Genomic DNA, 19,667 nt, shown 5'->3' with positions numbered 1-19,667 from the left:
TGTAGATATTCAACCAGATTTCTATCGGCACCATATCTCTTCAATTGGTCCCAAAGTTTTTCCTGATTCACATTGTCATATGCCCCCTTAATGTCTAAAAATGCCATCCATAGAGGCCTCCGACTTGCGTCCATTATCTCTATACACTGCGTTATGACAAATAGGTTGTCCTCCAACCGTCTCTTCTTTTGGAAACTGTTCTGCAACTCTCCCAAGATCTCCTCACGCTCTGGCCATTCTTCCATTCTCATCATTTGCATTGCTAGCCTGTAAATAACTGATGTGACCGTAATTGATCGGTAGGATTTAGTGTTGTCCCTGTTTCCCTTGCCTTTGTATATTAGTCTCATCCTGCTCACTTTCCAGTCTTTTGGAACGTCTCCTCCCTCTACTACTTTTTCAATGATCTGTTGTAATTTCAATTTGCTTTTTTTGCCTAGTATGGTAATTAATCTGATAGGTATGCCGTCTGGTCCTGTCGCTGTTTCGATGGAATCCTTGCCTTCTATTCTGTCCCAGTCCCCTGCTGTCCTCTCCTCAGGCTCTTCCTCCCGTCCCATTGCTGTCCCTGCTCTCCCCCAGTCCATCCGCCACAGGCTCTACAAATGCTGCTTCGATTGTTTGTCTGATAAATTCTTGTGCTTCCTCTCCCTCTACCCTTTTTCCATCCTGTGTGGTCAGAGTGTGTTGGATGCCCTCTTCCCTTGTAGCCTTATGTGCTCCCAAAAGCTCTTTGCAGCATTCCTATCTTTCTTATTTACCTCCATCATCCACTGAACTCCTGCCTTTCCTATTTTGGCTTGGACTAATGTCGCTGTAGCCCTTTTGGTCTCAAGATATTCATTCCATTTTGCATCCACTTCGTCTGGTGGGGACCCCCTTTCTTAGCAAATCTGTGATCCCTGGACGCCTCCTGTCGTCGCGGTATGGCTGCCTTCACTTCCCTGACCCACCAGCTTTTTGGTGTGTTTCTTCCCTTATTGTTTTGGGCCTTCTCTAACTCCCCTTCAAAACCCCCATTAGGGCATCATATGTCCACTCCTTACCTGGCTGCCTGGATACTATGTCTTCAATGTGTCCAGACACTTCCTCCAGTTGTGCATCAGTGAGGTTATGTTTGCTTTCCCTCCCTTGAGTTCCTACCGCTGGTATTGCGCTATCAAATGTAATTTGGTACCAATGTGGCTTGGCTTGGCTTATGATGTTTAATGTACCAAAGCGACTCAAGATACTCAGGCTATGAGACACGCTGTAGTGGAGGGCTCCAGAATTTTCGACCACGTGGGGTTCTTTAACGTGCACCGACATGGCAAAGAACTCGGGCCTCTAGAATTTCACCTTCATCGAAATTCGACCGCCATGGCCGGGCTCGAACCCGCGTCTTTCGGGTCAGCAGCCGAGCACCATACCCTAGCAAAAAAACTGATAGAAATTTCTACAAGTCTCTTAAAAATATGTATAGGTCGTACAGGTCCTTCTATTAGTCTGATTTATATTCCTACTTGACCCATAGAACTCTGTACCAGACTGGTAGGGAGCAGATAGATCTCACTGTGCCATGTACAAGAACTGATAGGATGATGTATCAGTCTTTTACAGAAAACAGAGATCCTCATACAACATATAGAATTCCAACTGACACACTAATAAAGCCCAGTAGAATATTACAGAAGAGGGCAAATACGGGCTGGTTGGTACATGTTTCACGAATTGGAAAAGCGCTGGTGTTTGGCCTTCTCTTGTGTCGTCTTCCATTGCACTGTTTTTTCCAATTTGTGAAACCCGGTAGAATTAGCGTACACACACAGGTGCCCACATACTTTCATGTCAAGAGGTTTTTAAAATGAACTGATGTACAACCCTCAATGGTTTGCTTGCCAAGTGGACAGATAAACATAGTTGTATCTTATGCACAATAACAGAGTATCAAATAGAAATGAACTGTGCGAACTGCGCTTATTTTCTGTTTTCTCTTTTTCAGCTTACATGCTGGTATATTATCGTAACCACGTTACAATTAAAAGCATACGTCTTTCAAAGCGCAGCAGCATTACTTACTCTCTGAAAGTGTAATGTGAAAGCTGCATGAAAGAATTAGCAGACAAGTTCCACAAAAAAAAAATGAGTGCTCCACTTTTTTGCATACAAAATTTTATTTACAAATTTTAGAAACTACGAGAGATAAGCACCATCTAATGCATATTCAAAATAGAAATACTGTTCCTTTAAAGTTCATTTACAAAGACAAAGCAAAGCACAGATTCAAGGCCCCCATCTTAATACTAATTACGGGGCTCAGTCTGTATTCATGAGGCTCGCTTTGTGATTGCCATAAATTTGGCACTGCCAGCATGGCTAGGGTTTGACTGACTCTTCATTATATAAACAAAAAACATTCCACTTTAGGCATATGTAAGCAAGGAATGCAAAGAATGCATGCCTTTGGACAAGTTGGTTATGCACTATCAAGCAAGAGACTGGAAAATACAAACATGGATGTGCACACAAAGACGTGCCTGTCCATTTGATCTTTACGTTCTTGTCAGTGTTGCACAGTCCCTTGCTTTACAGAGCAAAGAGCTCCAAGAGAAGATATAAGCAAGCCGAATATCTAAAAAGGACCAGCATCACCATAGCAATTTGTGCTTGCAGATGCTGCATAGAACACCATGTCTAGTTGGCAGATGTCACTACCATATTCCAACCTCAGACGAAGGTACTTAGTACAGACTATGTGCTTTTTTCTCCGTCCCAGAACTCTTGTGATAAGTGACAAAACATGAGTGAGCTAGCTGCGGAAAAAAAAAATTCTGGCATGACACCTGACAAGAAGCAAGGAAAAAGGACAAGCATCAAGATTAGCGCAAGATTTACAGCAACACTTTAGAACATTACAGTACAGCAATATTATTTAGGGAATAGCAAATACAGATCTGAGAACTTCCTCAAGCAAGCACACATGTACCACTTTTAAAAATACATATTTGCAGAAAAAGCAGCCAAACATCAAGTACTCGTATTGCAAGAATAGAGAGCATATTCCTTCCAGTGGAGTGATAGTTTCTACTTCAACCACTGCATGTCATATCATGCAAGAGAAAATTCACCTGCATAGCCTTGTGCATGTCAAAGCAAAGTCTCAGCAAAAGGGTTAATATATGGGGTTCTGAGCTTGCAGTTCATAACAAAAAACAGTGATATATGCCAAATGCAATTTCAGAAACCTGGTTTCATCTGCAAAAGGCCAGTGTCTTGATCATGTTGCCACAGCCAACTGGAAAATTTTCACAATTTACAATGCATCAAAGCAGAAAAATAACAAAGTAAAGAAGCCAGGGGCATGATGTGATAGTGATGCCATTGAGTCAAGTAGAAAACTACATATTTCAGGCATTATCCAGCTGCCTTACAAGTCTCTGCCTACAGACCAAGCTTTATCTCTTCACTATCTGCTAGTGAAGCGCTGTTTGTTCATTGTCATTACTCATCTAGGGCAGTTACTTGCTCAAGTAGTTGTCATTCCATGGAATGAAACTGACCTTAAACCCTGCGTAGCTATAAAAAAAATTGTCATGTTCTGGCTACTGCGACCACTAGTCAGCAGCTGCATCACTTCTGCCAACATGCAGACTGCGATTCTCCACCTACTCAATAGAGTGCAACAGGATAACCAGGTTCTTACAAGAAACCTTCTGTGTGCACTTCAGCCCGAGAGCTCCATCATTCAGCTTCTGTCACATTTTTTTCATTGCAACAGCACCTCTTTTACAAGCACATAGAAAGATACAACCTTCTATGCGTTAATTACACAGGCTGACAAAAAGGTCAAGATATGCTCTGTGTGACTTCTGAATGCCCAGGAAGGAGTACCACATCATGCCACCCACGATGACCAGTAATTCATCCATAAAGTATTATTTGCTAAAAAAAATGTTGCATTCTGAAACAACACTGAAAAAAGTAGGGTGCATTTGCAATATATAAAACCTGAAAAGTCCAAACCCTATTCATACAGACATACTTGCAAGCCAGACTTTTCTGTACCATGGCTGAAGACATGCTGTTCATCACCACTATGTTTCAGCATGGGAGTTAATCTCTTTCATAGAGGTTTGGTATTGTTGACACAAAAATAATGTTGTCTATCTCCATGAACACACAAAGGCGCATAACTTCACTGGGTGTTACATAAACTAAAGGCACTTCTCTTTTCACACAAACTGAAAGGTGCTTAGCATGGAACCTTTCAACAGGAAGTAGTTCCTGGCACTGCAGAATTATGCGAGAATTTGCTCCAGTGAGAATCCTAAAAATGAGAAAAAATGCACCAGAGAAGCTGACAAATGCACTGTTGTTAGTCTTTGTAGGCCTATTGTACTGAAGAGAGTGAAATGTTTGTTGACTGATGATCATTCGGTTATATTCAATAATATTTGTAGAGTCATAGTCAAGGTTGTCAGCAATAGCCTGCTTTTCACAGGAATCTAAGTTCAGGCAGAGCTTTCCAGAGCCTAACAAAACCGCTTGCTGACCACCTCTCCTCTGTACATCCAGAAAATTTACTGCTTCTGATGAAAGGTTTAAACTAGCTTTAGCTGCCTGTAACTTTCGAGCAAGTACATAACGTTCTAGTATTTGCAAAGGAACACCATTAGCTCCACTGACTAGTTTCACAAGAAGTCCATTTCCGCCTTCAAATACAAATGAAAAATGTGACCAAAGAGGTCCTAGTTTGCCACACTTTTAGGAAGGTGCAGAATTTGGTGCACATTGAAAGTCATTGCACCTAATCCATATAAGGACTGTGTGTGTACAACAAACTCTGAGAGCAGATCTGACGATCTGAGAATGTCATCTGAAGTAATGGTGTCCTGTAGAAGTAGGTAGATTCCCTCCACAAGCAAACTGAAATGTTTGAGATACTTATCCGGCAAAGAGCCACGAAGGCATGGTAACGAATAATGAAGAACCCACCACTTCCATTCACTAGCTTTCCAGATTGTGAAGTCCGATAATCTGCGTGGTGTACGTGTGAACCAATTAGGTGGCTTAATTGCCAATAGCTTCCTGTTTAAAGAGGCTACAGCTTGTCGAGATCCAATGTAATAATCAGCACCTCGTGAACGTAGCCACAAGGAACAAAACTGCTTAGCCACACCTTCAAGGACAACATGCATATAGTCTGGGCTTGTTCCCCAAATTAAATCGTAACCGGGCAGTTTTGACAGCACTGTTGTGCCTTTTATACCATGCACAATAACATTTGTGCGTTGCGCTTTTTTCCCGTCTGCTTTCATGCTGCTGGAGGTCCTTTCCATGGCAGCTCCACCGTGATCAGGAAGAACGTATCTCAGAGCCCCTGAGTAAAAAAAGCAAGAAGAAATAACACCAACACATTACCGTCTATAACACCATTTGTACTTTATAAGGGCTGCATGACACTACACGAAACGTTAAGCGCTGAGTGAGAGCTGGCATAATGGAACTCACCATGAGCAAATTTTCCACGCAGCAGGCAGATGCCACAACCATAATGGCCATTGAAGTTCTTCATGTGAAGCACCATCGCCCGGGCAGGTGCATCCACGCAGACGCTTACCACCCTCAGTGCAGACTTGATTGTTCTGCCACTGTGCTTCCATATAACAGAAGTTGCACTTGTGAGTTCATTCAGGAATGTTCCCAAGAACATTTGCATGTCAGGGTGGCCACTGCCAAACCACAAGCCGCCCAAGAGCACATTGCTCCATCTCATGAAAATGGGCAGTTCGTTAACAACCAGTTGGATCGGCCATAAGGAGTCTTTGCTGCAGCTGAACACCCTTGCGCCATCCGTGTTCAATGTGAGTGTGATGTCACACCAACTGGAATTCTCTCTGATCTTCCTGATAAGTGAACCATCATTGATATCCTTAATGCTCTCAGATGTGTTTCGGTTCTGCAGATTTTGAAACAAGGCTTCTGCCACAGCATTATCTTGGAGAAGTTCTTCAAGTTGGAGCTAGACATCCAAGGTAGAAAAAAAATTTTTATGCTTAAAGCTGGATGTGGAGACGCTGCTCCCACATTTGGTGCAGGAGGCATGTTGATCGGCTGGCTTACCAGCATAGGTCATACAGGACGGACAAAAAAAATGGTGTCGCACTGTGTCCGTGACTGAGCTTGCCCACAGCTTTCGAAGTGCATACTGTGAGCTTGGAATGACAGGGCTGCCAAGCAGGAAGTTTACCAGCCTGGCAAGGCCTTCTATTTGCACCCAGTTCAGACCCGACGTGATGCTGTAGCTCAGGATTCCCAGCAATGCTTCAGCGACTGTAAGAGTAGAATTGGGAAGCGTTTTTTTTTAAGCTGTTTGCCACCCATCAAACAAATTGCAGTCGCTTTCCACTGTTGGCCAGTCAACACCTGAAAAAGATGGCATGCTAATGACATAAAACTGTGATGCCACCACACTATAAGCACGAAAAAATGTGTGCTACATTTGCGCCATGCCTGCCAGCAAATATAAATGCGCAAAGACCACATTCTACCGGTTACACCAGCGCTAATTTCCAAGGCATCGAAAGTTCAACTGAACCTCCAAGTCAATCGCTGGCGCAAAAAAAAAAAAAAAAAAATGAGATTGAACGAAAGCGCGTACAGGCATTTAATTTTGGTCGAATGTTCCGAGGCCTGGCTATGGACATTTTTGGATGGCTTAAATACTATTTCAGCTCCTGGCTTTTCAACAATCACCTAGGCAAAGCGACCAGTCTTTTCTTAGTGTCCATTCAATCGTATAGCACAAAGCAGCAAATACCAATTGGTCATGCGTATAATATGATCAGCCCATTTACCATCATTAATTCCGGGAGATGTGCAGCCGCTGTCCTCGTCAGGGTGGTCCAAAATCTCAGATGACGCGTGGTAATCCTGGGTTACTGCCGCTGCAGACGCCCCGTTTACATTCACGTCAAACTTCTTTCGCCATTGTGTCGTTCTTGGAAGGCCACACAGGGCGTCCGGCTCTAGATACAACTTCCTCTTCTTTGGAATGTTCGCAGCGGTGCTGCCTGTAGCAGTTGGCTGTGAGGTTGAAGCCATCAGCGCGACGACGGTGGACAATAGCACAAGCGGAAACAGGAGCATCTGGCTGCTGCGTAGACACGTTGCGGCGACTACATCACGTGCGGAAAACGCTATCTCTAGGCAGTGCTCAACATGTTGACAGTCAACATATCACAGTGTCCATGCGTGCGCCACGGTCCCTTTCGCATCGCGAGATGTGGATACGAAGTTTCTTCGGACAGCTGCGAGTGCAGAAAAGTGCCAAGTGCAGAAAAATAACTTACAAGCCACCGCAAGGTGGATGTAGAATGGTGGCGAAGGCTGGGCCCAAAAACGGTTCAGCGCGACTGCAGCACAGCCACTTTGGGCGGCCGAAACACTTATATTTTGAAATTGAAAAGCACAAATAAAAATGCTATAAAACAACCAAAAGAAATCAATATTTTAATGCCACGTTTTATAAAATAGGTAAACTATTTCAGTAAAACATTACGCCAAATTTTGTAATTTTTTGCAATGCTCTTGTTGCGCCCTCTGCTGATGAGTGTGCGGTGAATTTGCAGCGCGACTTTGCAGGCGTTGTTTCGGTACCCGGCCACAGGGCCACAGTGGCTGCGGGAGCTTAAGAAGCGATAGTAGGGTGGCTAGCGATATCTTATCTCCAGCAGCCTGCTATGGCGCGCCTTGGAAAGCGTGCAAATTAAGCTCGCCGGTCTTGAAATGGCCCCTTGAAGAAGTTTTGTCGTCCTTGCCCGTCGCCTCTCTGTGACCGTTTGGCAAGATCTGCACCCCGCTGCACCGCTGCAGCGTTTCCTTCGGTGTGCGGCCAGTGCGAAACCTTTTCCCGAGGCTTCGCGCTCATCGTTTCAAGCGCTTAGCTCTGCATTTCAAGATGAGGTTGCGGCTTGTGAAGAAACCTTGCTCCGTGGCACATTGTGACAGCGTGGGTTGTACCGTGGGTGTCTTACCAAGACTACAGCGCTTCCCTCTGGACTTTCGCAGGTGAGCTCTTGCCGTTGTCGTCTGCTCTAGATATGCTTTTGTCGGGCTTTCCGCGCGTATCGTAGCTGTAACCGTTTCATAGGCACTTGGCTTCATGTTTTCGGGATATTTTGGTAAGTTGCAGGGCACGCACTTGCAGTCATAAGATGTGCAAAATACACAAATCATTTGTCTTATTTATAGCTAGTTTTTCGCGCAGCCGACTGTCACCAACGTGAAATTCATACCGGGCTGTCATGAGCAACCACGTGCCCTCTACTTGCCGCATGGTCAATTTAAAACCAACTGCGCTGCCTAACAGCTCTAAGCATGACATTAATGGGTTTTGCAGCACTGTGAAGCCAATTTGAGGATCCCCTCGCAACTGACAGTATCAAAACTCAACCATGTGTATGTGCGCCGCATTGACTGTGCCTTAATGAATTCGCCCAGCAGTAGTTATTGCCGTTCTACGTATACATGACCGTCAATGTAGTTTTAAGCTCATTTTGCTGCATCGCTCTCGTCACTCTTTGAGTATAGAAAAGCAGCTAGCCGCGTGGTATCAGGCCAGCGTAACCGCACTCTGAGGCGCGGAGGCTTGGCGCGAGCATTTTCTGCCATAGTTACACCGTACTGCATTTAGGTGAAAGGAATCTTGGCGTATTGACGTTTGGAGTATATGGTGCTCATTTGGGTGCAGTTGTATAACGTGGACGCTGCATCATGTCCAGGTGCAAAACGTGGGTGCAGTTCTGCCGCAACCGCCGGGAGAAGACGCCGTGCCAGCTGCGAGACCTGAGGGTTTCTTCCAAGCACTTCGAACTGTTTGTGTATCTGCGACCAGGAAGGCTGCGTCTCGATGCTGTGCCTACTCGAGAAAGGAGTGGCTGTATTGAATGTCCTTGCACTTCACTTTAAACTGCACTTCATGTATATTTTAGTTTTATTAGAATTGCTTCAAGTTACTTCGGTTAGCGACAAGAAGCTCTCGAGGTTGTGCGCAGGCCCTATGTATGGTGCAATGCTTTAGCGTTGAGCAGATTTGTTGATGCTAAAACTTGTTTTTAATATTGTCATGCAGGTGTAAACATAGCTGCTATATTTTTTCAGTTGAAGAAATGAAATGTGAAGAGTGGTGCCAGTGTGCTGCATGGTCTATGTGTTCATGCGCCTACTTATGTCGTGTCATCTTTGTCTCAATGGAAGCTGTCGTAGCATTGTTTTCTATAGTTTTCAATTTCCTACCTGGCAACGTTCGTGGAACTTCAGGGCTTTCTCCTATCTGCACTGTGACCATTGAGATGAATAGCCAGCTTGAAAAAACTAATGCTTGAGCGGCCTGTGACGTGCATTTTTTTGTTGGCGTGCTTTATCACTGTATTTGTTTGGTTGTTGTAATAAACCATGAATACGAAAACCATACTTGCCGTACACTGTATTGCAAACTGTGCACTTGAGCCTGTGCTTTGTGCATCATACCTTGCTGTACTCAAAAGTACTAGCATCAGTATTTTCATTAAGGTTTCCACTACGAATCATGCATGCTTAGCCAACGTCTGGAAGTGTTGCTGCCTTTCTATGCTGCCTTCTTTGCCAGTCACATTCATTGGGTTCCCAATTGCACATTAACAAGGCCATAACCAGCAGGAACTCGAGCACATTTGACTGGCAAAGGTTGGTGCGCGCTGAAAGGCAACCTTCAGGAGATACCGGTTCGCAGGGCCACCTTGGACCACATACTATGGGAATGTCCTCATGCCACCCGGGAAGGACGAGGTATAAAAACAAAAGATCAATGGGAGACGTTACTACTGAGCTCCGACCCGGCGACTCAGTTACAACTCGTCCGACTGGCCGAAGCCGCCGCCGAGAGTCAAGACCCTTTGGCCGTCGTCTAGGCGGGTAGCCCACTGGCTACCCTCTTTCTGTTGGACATTAAAAGTTTTGCTATCCTATCCTATCGAAAATGCGGGTTCTATAAAAAGACCACTTTATAATTCGCGCCAAAAGCATACGTATGAGTGACGTCATTCAACGTCACTCATACGTAGTTGCCCCCCAAAATGGGGGCGCTGAGGTGCCCCATGAGCCGCCATTTTTTGGACCAATGGGCGTCTATGGAGCCTTCGCTACCATGGTATATCTACCTTGGCCACCGTACAAGAACATTCACCAATGCACAAATGTGACCACGGCACGCATTCGGCATGCGGCTATGCCTATGGCTATGCGGCCACGCTGAATACGACCGTTGCAGTGTTTACCTCAACGATTGATTTTCACTGTAACGTCAAGAAAAGAAAAACTCAAAGTTGAGACTGAAATTTCGTCCACAAAAAAAAAAACAATATTTTATATGAGTTTGTAAATTGTTTTAGCAACAATAAAGTTAAACACTATAATAAAGTTTTAAAAGTCAAAATTCTAGCCTACCTCTGCCGTAGCCATAGAGTTTCTTACTACTACCTAGAGGGAAAGCTGGCGGCGCTGCACTTCAGCCAACATGGACGCTCAAAGCATCATGGGGCGGTGAGCTACTTGTTGCGGCACAGTCGTAGTTTTTCGGGAACACAGAGTGGCAGTACTAAGGCGTTTCATTCCGAAAACGTAGTTCGTGTGTGCGCAGACGACTTTCGCGCGAACGCAGTGTGCAAAAGCCATAGTAGTGAAGACGCGACGACACACGATGCCAATAAAAGGTTTTACTCTTCCGAAATGCCATTAAAAAACCTCTTAAAGTATCTAAACAACAACATTTTTTTTTAAAACATATTTACTTTTAAAAGTGCGCCTGTTAATTACGAAATATGTTTTTTTAGTGTTCATCACTTGGCCAATAGGAAAGCTAGTCATGTCTTATTTTAGGCAAACTTTGCACTTAAATCCTTTTCTGCTCGTTTGTTGCAATCATTAGACAAGATATTGAATGTTAGGACGTTTGTAGCTATCAAACAGCTTTATTTTTTTATTATTTTTTGGCCAAAAGTTACAGTTCCGCAACAAGTAGCTCACCGCCCCATGATGCTTTGAGCGCCCATGGTGGCTGAGGTGGTCACGTGGGGCCTCCATGCAAACTCCCATAGACGGCTTGCCAGCTTTCCCTCTATAGTAGGATACAACTTAAAAAAACAGCAGTTGCTAACACTGGGCCGCGGTTCGCGGCGTCCTGTATTACTCCGCTGGTCAATCGCAACACTAAACGAAATTAGCTTTTTAATGTTTGACTATATCAAACAATCCGCGCATTAAAATTCTAGAGCTCGTATTTTTTTCCTTGTGATAAGCTGCTTGTTTAGGTAACAAGAAACGTTTAAGCAGCGGACTACTTTTTCGTCGTGGAGGAATTCTGTGCGCCGAGGCCGAATGTGGGCGGAGCTTCACTGCAGACTTAAGCTGTATCCGACTATAGGTAATAGTAAGAAACTCTATGGCCGTAGCCGAAGCCGCTCATTTTGGCGGCACAACTGCACTGGACTCGTGACCGTACAAGTGAGTGTGCTCGCAAAGAACGACTCGAGCTCGGGCAGGAGGCATGTCTAAAATTTGGGCGAAGCATGTATGCGTATGTTAAATTCGTTGATGACAAGGAGAGGCACATAGTGCCAGTAGAACATATTAAAAACTTCCATCCTGGTTCTTTGAAGTTTGTGCCTGGGAAGGTGTATAGTGTGAAGTGGTCCGATAACGTGCAAGACGGATATTTTGGTGCACAGATCTTGGAACTATTTGGTAAGTTTTTTCCTAACAATACTTTTTGTACTCTAAACGTACTGACTGGAAAGATAAGGTGCTGTGTACCAGACGGCAAATATTAATTTTGTGTTTGTTACCTGCCAGCTGAAAACGAAACCATGCGGTGCCTATATAGCTAACGCCGTCGGCTTGTCATATGACATGCCTTGTAGTGACTGCAGCTGTATGCAATTTTTTTTCGCATTCATGGTAGCTTCATTTGTAGGAACTGAATGTAATACGTTTTTACTGCTCTATCTGCGAGGAACCCTTCGTGGGAAACGTGCGTAGCGCGAAAGGCCGGTCGCGTGCATCAATTTCAATAATGAGGTTGGGGGTTATTTTACTGAGGCAATTGTTCTGAATCAGCACCTTGTAGTTTAGTAAGTGAACAATTCCGTATATATTTCCAGAAACTCGCGAAGAAGCAGAGCTCAAAGTTCAGCGCAAGCGATTCCCAGTGGCACCAATCATGGACTCTGGGTCAAGCAGCGAGGATATGGTATGTATAAGTAATAGCTGCGCTACGCCTTAGCAGCTAGCTAACACAATCTCTTCAACAGGTGCAGGACAGTCCAAAAGTACGGAATGTGCCTTCATCAAAGCGGATGAGGCAGCATCAACGGAGACTTTTGGATAGCGACAGTTCGGAGGATGAACTAGTGGCCCGTTCAGAAATTGAAGCTCTTCGAGAAAAAAACAAGGCGCTCCTGCAGGAGAACAAGACGTTGAAGAAGGAAAATGAACTTCTTAGAGAGCTGAATATTCGATTGCAGAAAATTTTGACTGGTAAGTTTACCTAATGTATGGCGCAATTATGCTCTGGGGTTGATGCAATTAAGAACTGCGCGAAGTCGGCGGGACAAAGAGAGACACAAAGACGCTCACACAAAGCACAGAAAGCGCATCAACCATGAACTGACTAGCCCAACATCATGTCCTGCTCTGGGGTTCATGGAGCGGTGTGATGTTATATATAAATAAGGCACCTAACTAGTAAATAACAGCAATTTTATTGGTGCTGTGCTGCGCACCTTTCATAGGTGCGCAGCACAGCGCACCTATATGCTTGAGGCATTAGCTTGGGGATTGATGTGAAAATTTCCTTTCTAGGGTTGCATGACTGTTTACAAGGTTTTGCTTTGCATAATGCATAAAAATTGTTGGTTAATTTCTCATAGTTCAAGCAAAAATGTAGCAGCAACATGCCTCATGTGTGCAACTATTTTCCTCTCAGAAAGCCACCCACCATCGTCTTCTGTGCCACAACATTCGAAGGAAAACAAGAAGAGTCCTGCACTTGAAAAAGGTACTAGGTAACCTTTGTTTGGTTTCTCAGTGCTTTTTGTAGATTTGGTGCTCAGTTCCCATACTTACTTTACTTTTGGACGTAACTTTTGCCTGTCAGATTTTTCATATAGCTTAAAACTGCACATGAAGGCCAGGCACAAACAACATTAATTAAGCTACTTCAATGACCAGTGAACCTGTGCCACGTTTCGTTTTCCTAGTGTTTCACAGGAGTGACTACCAGGGATGTGCGCAGCATATCACGCAAGGCGACTCTGAGGGAGGCAGTGGAATGTGTGGTGACAGACATGGTGATTTACATTTTTTAAATAGGTGCATGTTACTCAGAGGATTTCAGTTATGCGGATGTCAAAGCACCATTTCCTGGCTTCGATTCCGAATTTTATTTGTTTCACCTGTCAGAGGTAAAGCGTGGGTCCAGTGTCCAAGAGACGGTTATGGAGAGGCAGACCAGCAGCGAAGGCAGGCGTGTGCTTTTCAAAGAAAGTGAAGGCCAGGTAGAATTCAGTATTCTTTTCAGTTTTACTGCATGGATAAGGCTTGTATCAGCAATCTGATGATTTGGCTACGTTGGCTACAATTTTTTTACAGGTCTACATAAGTCAGAACATGTGTTTGCCAGTCATGGACTACAACCTAATCATGAAATCTAGAAACGACTCAACATTCGTGCGGGATGCTGCGACGCGAATTTTTTCGACTGCGGGCCTCATCAACAGGAGTGTAACAGGAAAGCCATCTAATCGGACTAAAACACCACCGAAACCTCCTTTGGACCAGCAGAAACTGGATGCACTAAAAGGTATATGAATCTTGAATTTATGTGCTTGATAAAAAAGAAAAAAGTAAGGAAATGGAGTGTCAGTAATGATAATTTAAAATACCTGTGTAATACAGGTGTTGCTTTGCTACATTAGTTGTGCCTATCAGACTGCAAATGTTTTCATGAAACTGCTATAACAGGCTAGGCTGGTATCTTAGAATAGTGAGTAGCTTGTTACCACATCAAACGCAACTACAACAAAGACTCATGCTGCCATGGTGGTCCAGTTGTTATGGTGCTTGGCAACTGACCCGAAAGACGCATATTCGATACAAGCTGTCGTATTGTGGTAGACAAGAAATGCTAAAGGCCCATGTACTCTGCGATGTCGGTGCACGTTAAGGACCCCAGGTGGTAGAAATTATCCAGAGCCCTCCACTACGGCGTCCCTCATAGCTTGAGATGCTTTGGGATGTTAAACATTGTAAAACCAAACCGGAACATACTTGAGATCAAGTTTACAACCACCTTTTACACTTTTACACAGGGGCATGCACCTCATTTTGCATGTACTTCTTCAGATTTGGTGGTATTTAGCAGCAAAATGTTCATCTACGAATTAAGATCTACAAGAAATTAGATGTAAAAAAATGCTAGAATTATATAGTGCAGTTTTAATTTGTTGACTTTCTTTATTGTCTGCCGAGCCTATTGTTTTCCAGCATAGCGTTGTACAGTCTTTGTCAAAAGTTTAGAGCCCAGGGGGTTTGCTTCTAAGCCTTGTAGTAGGACTCCTGAAGCATTCGTGGCAGCCGTACCCATTGGAGGAGGCAGGACCAGAAATCTTCTTACCTTCAGGAAATTTGGAGCGCTGGAGATGCATTACGAACCAGACAGCGTGCTTCAGAAGCAAACCCCCTGGGCTCCAAACTTTTGACAAAGGCTGTACACATATATGACTGGAGCATAGCCCAAATAAAGAACTCTGCATTGCACATAGCATGCGTGCATCATCAAACAAGATTTTAACTTTTACTGTGTTACTTCTGCCCAGGCTTTTTTCATCACTTCGTAACATCCGGTGGACAGTCAGCAGCTGATGGAGATACGAAAAAGAGGCTCAAGATGTTTGGTCGCCACCTCGCTTCAAAGCTCTCTGACGTTGCTGCTGCGAAGCCCATCGCAGATAAGGAGTGAAAAGCTGCAGTGAAAATAACCACAGCACAGGCGCAGAACCGCCTGTGCTGTGGCTATTTGTAATTGATTTCAGCAATTTCATATCATTTTTTGTTATCCCGCAGGCCCAGGCTGTGGCTTTCATAATTTATTGTAAAATCATTTGGCTATTTTAAATGTGATCACCTTTATTTTGCTATTTTTTAATTTGTATGCTTGGTAGGAGGGAAAATGAAAATTGGTTTTTAAGGAAAGGAAATGGTGCAGAATTGTATCACATAAGGGAAGGGATGATGGAGGGAGTGAAAGAGGAAAGGAAGAGAGAGCTGCCATAGTGGAGGTGTCAGGAATAATTTCACGATCTTTAACGATTTGGGGATAATGTGCACTGATATCTCAAAACGGGCCGCCTGACTAGCAATTACCCACTGACTAGCAATTTACCACAAATGAGCAAGTGCGCTCACCGTGGCTTAGTGGTTGGAAGCTCGGCAAGTACCCGAGTTCGAACCTGACTGTGGCGTCCGCGTTTGGATGGAGGAGGCCCCTGTTTTGAGATATCAATGCACCTTAGAGATCTCCAAATGGACGAAATTATTCTGAACGCCTCCACTATGGCACCTCTTCCTTTCTTTCTTCTTTCACTCCCTCCATCATCCCTTCCCTTATGCGATACAATTACTGCGCCATTTCCTTTCCTTAAAAACCAATTTGCATTTTTCCTCCTATCAAGCATACAAATTAAAAAATAGCAATAAAAGGTGATCACGTTTAAAATAGCCAAATGCTGTTGATTTTTCTTTTAGTAATTTCCTCGCAGCAGTTTTTTTTCTGATTGCCTGCAGGTTTAGGCAGATGAGAGGAGGCAGTGGATCTCATTGTTATTTAACAAAATGTTGTGTGTTTTAAATGTGATAACCTTTCTTGCTATTTTTAAGCTTATATGTGCTAGCTTGATGGGAAGGTGTGCTCCCCATTGTGGTAAATTCCTAGTCATAAAGTTTGCTTCAGTTTCGTGTCTTTCAGGAGTGCAGAGATATTTTGCATTTTTTTCTCCACCTGTTCTGTGGTTGATGTTGATTGCTTTTTGTAGTTTGCTTATAGCAGTTTTCTTTTATTGCCTGCTACTCTGGGCTCAAGCTTTTACTGTTTAATGCGAAAATATTATTCCTGTTTTAAATGTGATCACCCTTCTGCTATTCCTGTTGTGTTCTTGACGAGAAGGTATGTGTTCATTTACAGTGAATTTCTAGTCAGTGGCTTCTTTCGTTTGTTTTGTGGTTTACAACTTGCAGGATATGCAGTGCTTTGAAATACTTTCTGTCACTCCTCCTGCTGGTGTGGTTGATTTTTATTGGGTTAATACTTTCTTCACAGCATTTTTTTTTGTTTCCTGCAGGACAAGGCAGATGTGAATACGATGTGGGTTTCATTGTTATTCAATGTAAAAACCTTTGCTGTTTTAAATGTGATCAATTTATTAGTCGTTTTTGAACTGCTTGGTACATTAATTTTGTTGTGTAGATTTTTATTACGCATTCCTTCACAAATTGTTTGCTTCATCATTTGAATTATATGTACTGCCTTTTGTGATAATACAGAAAGATTGTTTTTTACTTATTTTCTTGGCTGTCGAGAAAGCTTGTTTCTCCTCGATGCACATACTACACCTATACAACACATATAGGTACTGATAGGCGCCATAGATCTGGTACACTAATACGAATACTCTAATACACTGATAGACTTATATACGCAGAATAACGCTGATACATCCAGAATAGAACTAAAAGGAATTTTATCAGTGTATTAGTTGTATCGTTTCATAATGCAATAGACAGAACTGATAGGATTCGTAACAGTTTATCCTATCAGAATTTTTGCTAGGGATAACCACTCAGCCAACGCGGCGGTCACTGAACGTGTAAACCGTGTGTAATTTATTGCCCAGCTTACGTAATGTATGATCCAACAGTGCTGGAGAATGTCAGCCGGCTGGCCAATTTTACAGGGGAAATAGGCAAAACACGAGAAAAGAAAATATCAACACAGTGGATGTTTGTGTTCCTCATTTCTCGGTGCCTGTGCGCGAAGGGCAAAGAATTGATATCGGGAAAAGCGTCAAATTGCTTTTCGTACAGATCAGGCCGCCTAGTTTTTAGTTCTTTATGATCAACCACATGCCGCTGTCACGTTGTCGCAAGTTTTTCTTACCTTTCTATTATGATGAAACGGATCCGGTAGAGCTTGATATCATGAGCGTTTGGAGAATTAGTACGAAGGATCCGATGTTGCTTGAAAGCGAAACGAGTATTTCTTGCTCTCAACTGCTGCCCAGCCACATACAGTATTTGTAATGTTCACATAATTTTATGGAATGAGCTTCCCCACAAATTTTTCATTCCCGAGTCATGAATACATGTCCGAATCGAGCTGCGATGCCATGCAGTTTACAGAAATATTATGTTATATCTTGAATCATTATGGCAACTATTTCCCTCGTCGATAATTTTCACACTTTGCTTTGCACCGGCAGCCTGGTTTTTGTTTTTCCTTCATGGCTGTGAGCATCAACAATGGCAACAACTTACAGTGCATGCACTAGTAGTATGTGTGATCATGCGAGTGCTGCCATGGCAAGCAAACTCAGGCATTTGCAACTTTGTGCTCTGCAGATCCGTCCTTTATTGTGTTTATGCTGCAGGTCTGGCTTCATGCGACCCAATGCATGCATGTCAAGCTGCAGCAATGTGTCATAATGAAACCGTGCTTTGCCTCTGCTTGCTGGGTTTGACCCCTTTGCGCTTTTGCCAATCGGAGCAAAGCTTCGCAAACGTGTAGCCACAGATGCAAATCATTTTGCCGCAGTCGAGGCTATATATCTGGGTAACCGTGCAGTTCAGCAGTTAACTTTCATGCAGGTTTGAGGTACTTTCCATTCGAAGCTAGCCAAGTTGCTACAAACTGAATGGATCTCTGTGTTCTTCTGTGACTCTAACTGACGCAGTCGTGAGTGGGCTTTCCGTAACTGCTTGCAGCTCTAGCGGGCGTGGCTACAGCTAGTCGACGCGCCGTTTACAAATTTGTTCTCAGGTTTATGCTGTCCATATAAACTGTTTTATAATCACAAAACGATTCCCTGATTGTCGTGATGTTTGCTTTCGTGAGGTGATTCGCAAAATTTAGTGCATGAATATGACCAAATACTGTGTGTGGCGGAAATATCAAATACTCGTTTTAAAGCAACGTCGAATTTTTTGTACTATAATTGCTGCTAAACTCAGGAACAACAATTTTCCAAACGCTCATGGTATTGTGCTCTGCCAGATTCGTTTCAGCGGAAAAGAATTAAAGTCAAGTAAAGTTTGCGACTACGTGACAGCCACATGTTGATCAGAAGGAACTAAAAACTCCACAGCCTGATCCGTGCCCACAACAATATCTGATGCTTTCCCTAGTATCAATCCTTCATTCTTCATGCACAAATACTGCAAGGTGAAGAACATGCTGTAGGCCACCAGCGAAAGCGCCGTAGGGAAAATTTGGCCCGTGAAATCTGCCAGCTGGCTGCCAGTTTCCATTGAACTCGTTGGGTCACAACGGTCACAGCTAAAGTGATATTGAATCATACACTACACAAAAGTTGGGCAATAATTTACATGTTAGTGAGCACACTGGAAAATGTTAGGATCATGGCTGGGATGCTGGCATGGTTAACACAGAAAAGAAAGCTGCATCGTGGTGAACATCAACAAAACAAGAAAGCAATTGGAGCATGAGAGCAGTGCTGTCATTGCAAACCACAACTGCAAACTCAAGCATTTGCAAATTTGTGCTCGACAAATCAGTCTTTATGCCGTAGTGAAGGGCTCCAGAAATTTCGACCACCTGGGGTTCTTTCTCACAAAACACGGGCCTCTAGAATTTCGCCTCCTTTGAAATTTTACTGCCGCGGCCAGGATCAAACCCTTGTCTTACGGGTCTGCAGCCAAGCACTGTAGCCACTGAGCTACCGTGGCGGACCTAATTAACATCCTCTGTGTACAGGTGTCACTAATCACCATTTTACTCTTTTTCAATCATCAAGAACATGTAGATTCCAAACTAAATTAGCAACACCACCTAAATAATGCTGCCACCCGACAGAGGTGTACGATTTCAGCCTTCTGCATGCTATGTTGAGCATACTTCACTGGAATTCTCCGGTAGTTCAGTTCTTTTTGTTTTCACGTCACATGAGGTTGCGGTATAAAGACTCTCTCTCTCACACACACAGACACACACACACACTATAAAAAAACATGGTTGTTTTTTCTTCTGCTTTCCAATTCATTATGTTTCTGCGACAATAATCATGCACTATTAATTTAAAAAAAGAGAAACATTGAGCCGCTCTTGCCTTTTGTCGTGTGCGCTCGCACGCATGCGTGCACACACACGCACACACACACAATGGTAATTAAAACAGGCTTAAAGGGTCAGTCTACTGAATTTTATCGACCATATTTTCTTTGCGGCAACCGATAGCTCTTTACTCAAATTACCGTTTAGCCAGGTGTGGTGCTAAGAAGTGCGGTAGAACATTTTAAAATATAATTTATTCATGTGGGAACACATCTATATGAGATGGTAGTCTCATCTGGCAACCATCTGG

General features: G+C 43.5%; 2 protein-coding genes across 2 annotated transcripts; one reads left to right on the top strand and one right to left on the bottom strand.

The window, feature by feature from the left end:
• Positions 1-2,173: 2,173 nt before the first annotated feature.
• LOC149366388 (uncharacterized) lies at positions 2,174-7,083 on the bottom strand. The gene is made up of 4 exons (XM_089570686.1): positions 6,837-7,083; positions 6,167-6,312; positions 5,491-6,001; positions 2,174-5,359 (listed from the first exon to the last, which is right to left on the bottom strand). Exons 1-4 carry the CDS (start codon positions 7,081-7,083, stop codon positions 4,728-4,730), a joined length of 1,536 nt encoding a protein of 511 aa, XP_089426812.1. The 3' UTR covers positions 2,174-4,727.
• Positions 7,084-11,549: 4,466 nt separating this feature from the next.
• On the top strand, positions 11,550-15,108 carry LOC149366387 (uncharacterized). Its single transcript, XM_089550462.1, has 8 exons — positions 11,550-11,760; positions 12,177-12,265; positions 12,327-12,552; positions 13,001-13,072; positions 13,275-13,364; positions 13,477-13,571; positions 13,666-13,876; positions 14,892-15,108. The coding sequence occupies exons 1-8, from the start codon at positions 11,586-11,588 to the stop codon at positions 15,032-15,034; spliced, it is 1,101 nt and encodes a 366-aa protein (XP_089406588.1). The 5' UTR covers positions 11,550-11,585; the 3' UTR covers positions 15,035-15,108.
• The last annotated feature ends 4,559 nt before the right edge of the window (positions 15,109-19,667 follow it).

This window comes from Amblyomma mixtum, chromosome 1 (genome assembly GCF_055824585.1).
Source record: "Amblyomma mixtum isolate Tamu chromosome 1, ASM5582458v1, whole genome shotgun sequence".
In the NCBI taxonomy this organism is placed as follows: Eukaryota; Metazoa; Arthropoda; class Arachnida; order Ixodida; family Ixodidae; genus Amblyomma; species Amblyomma mixtum.
The sequence above is the reverse complement of the archived record's forward strand: the minus strand, read 5'-3'. Positions and strand labels throughout refer to the sequence as shown.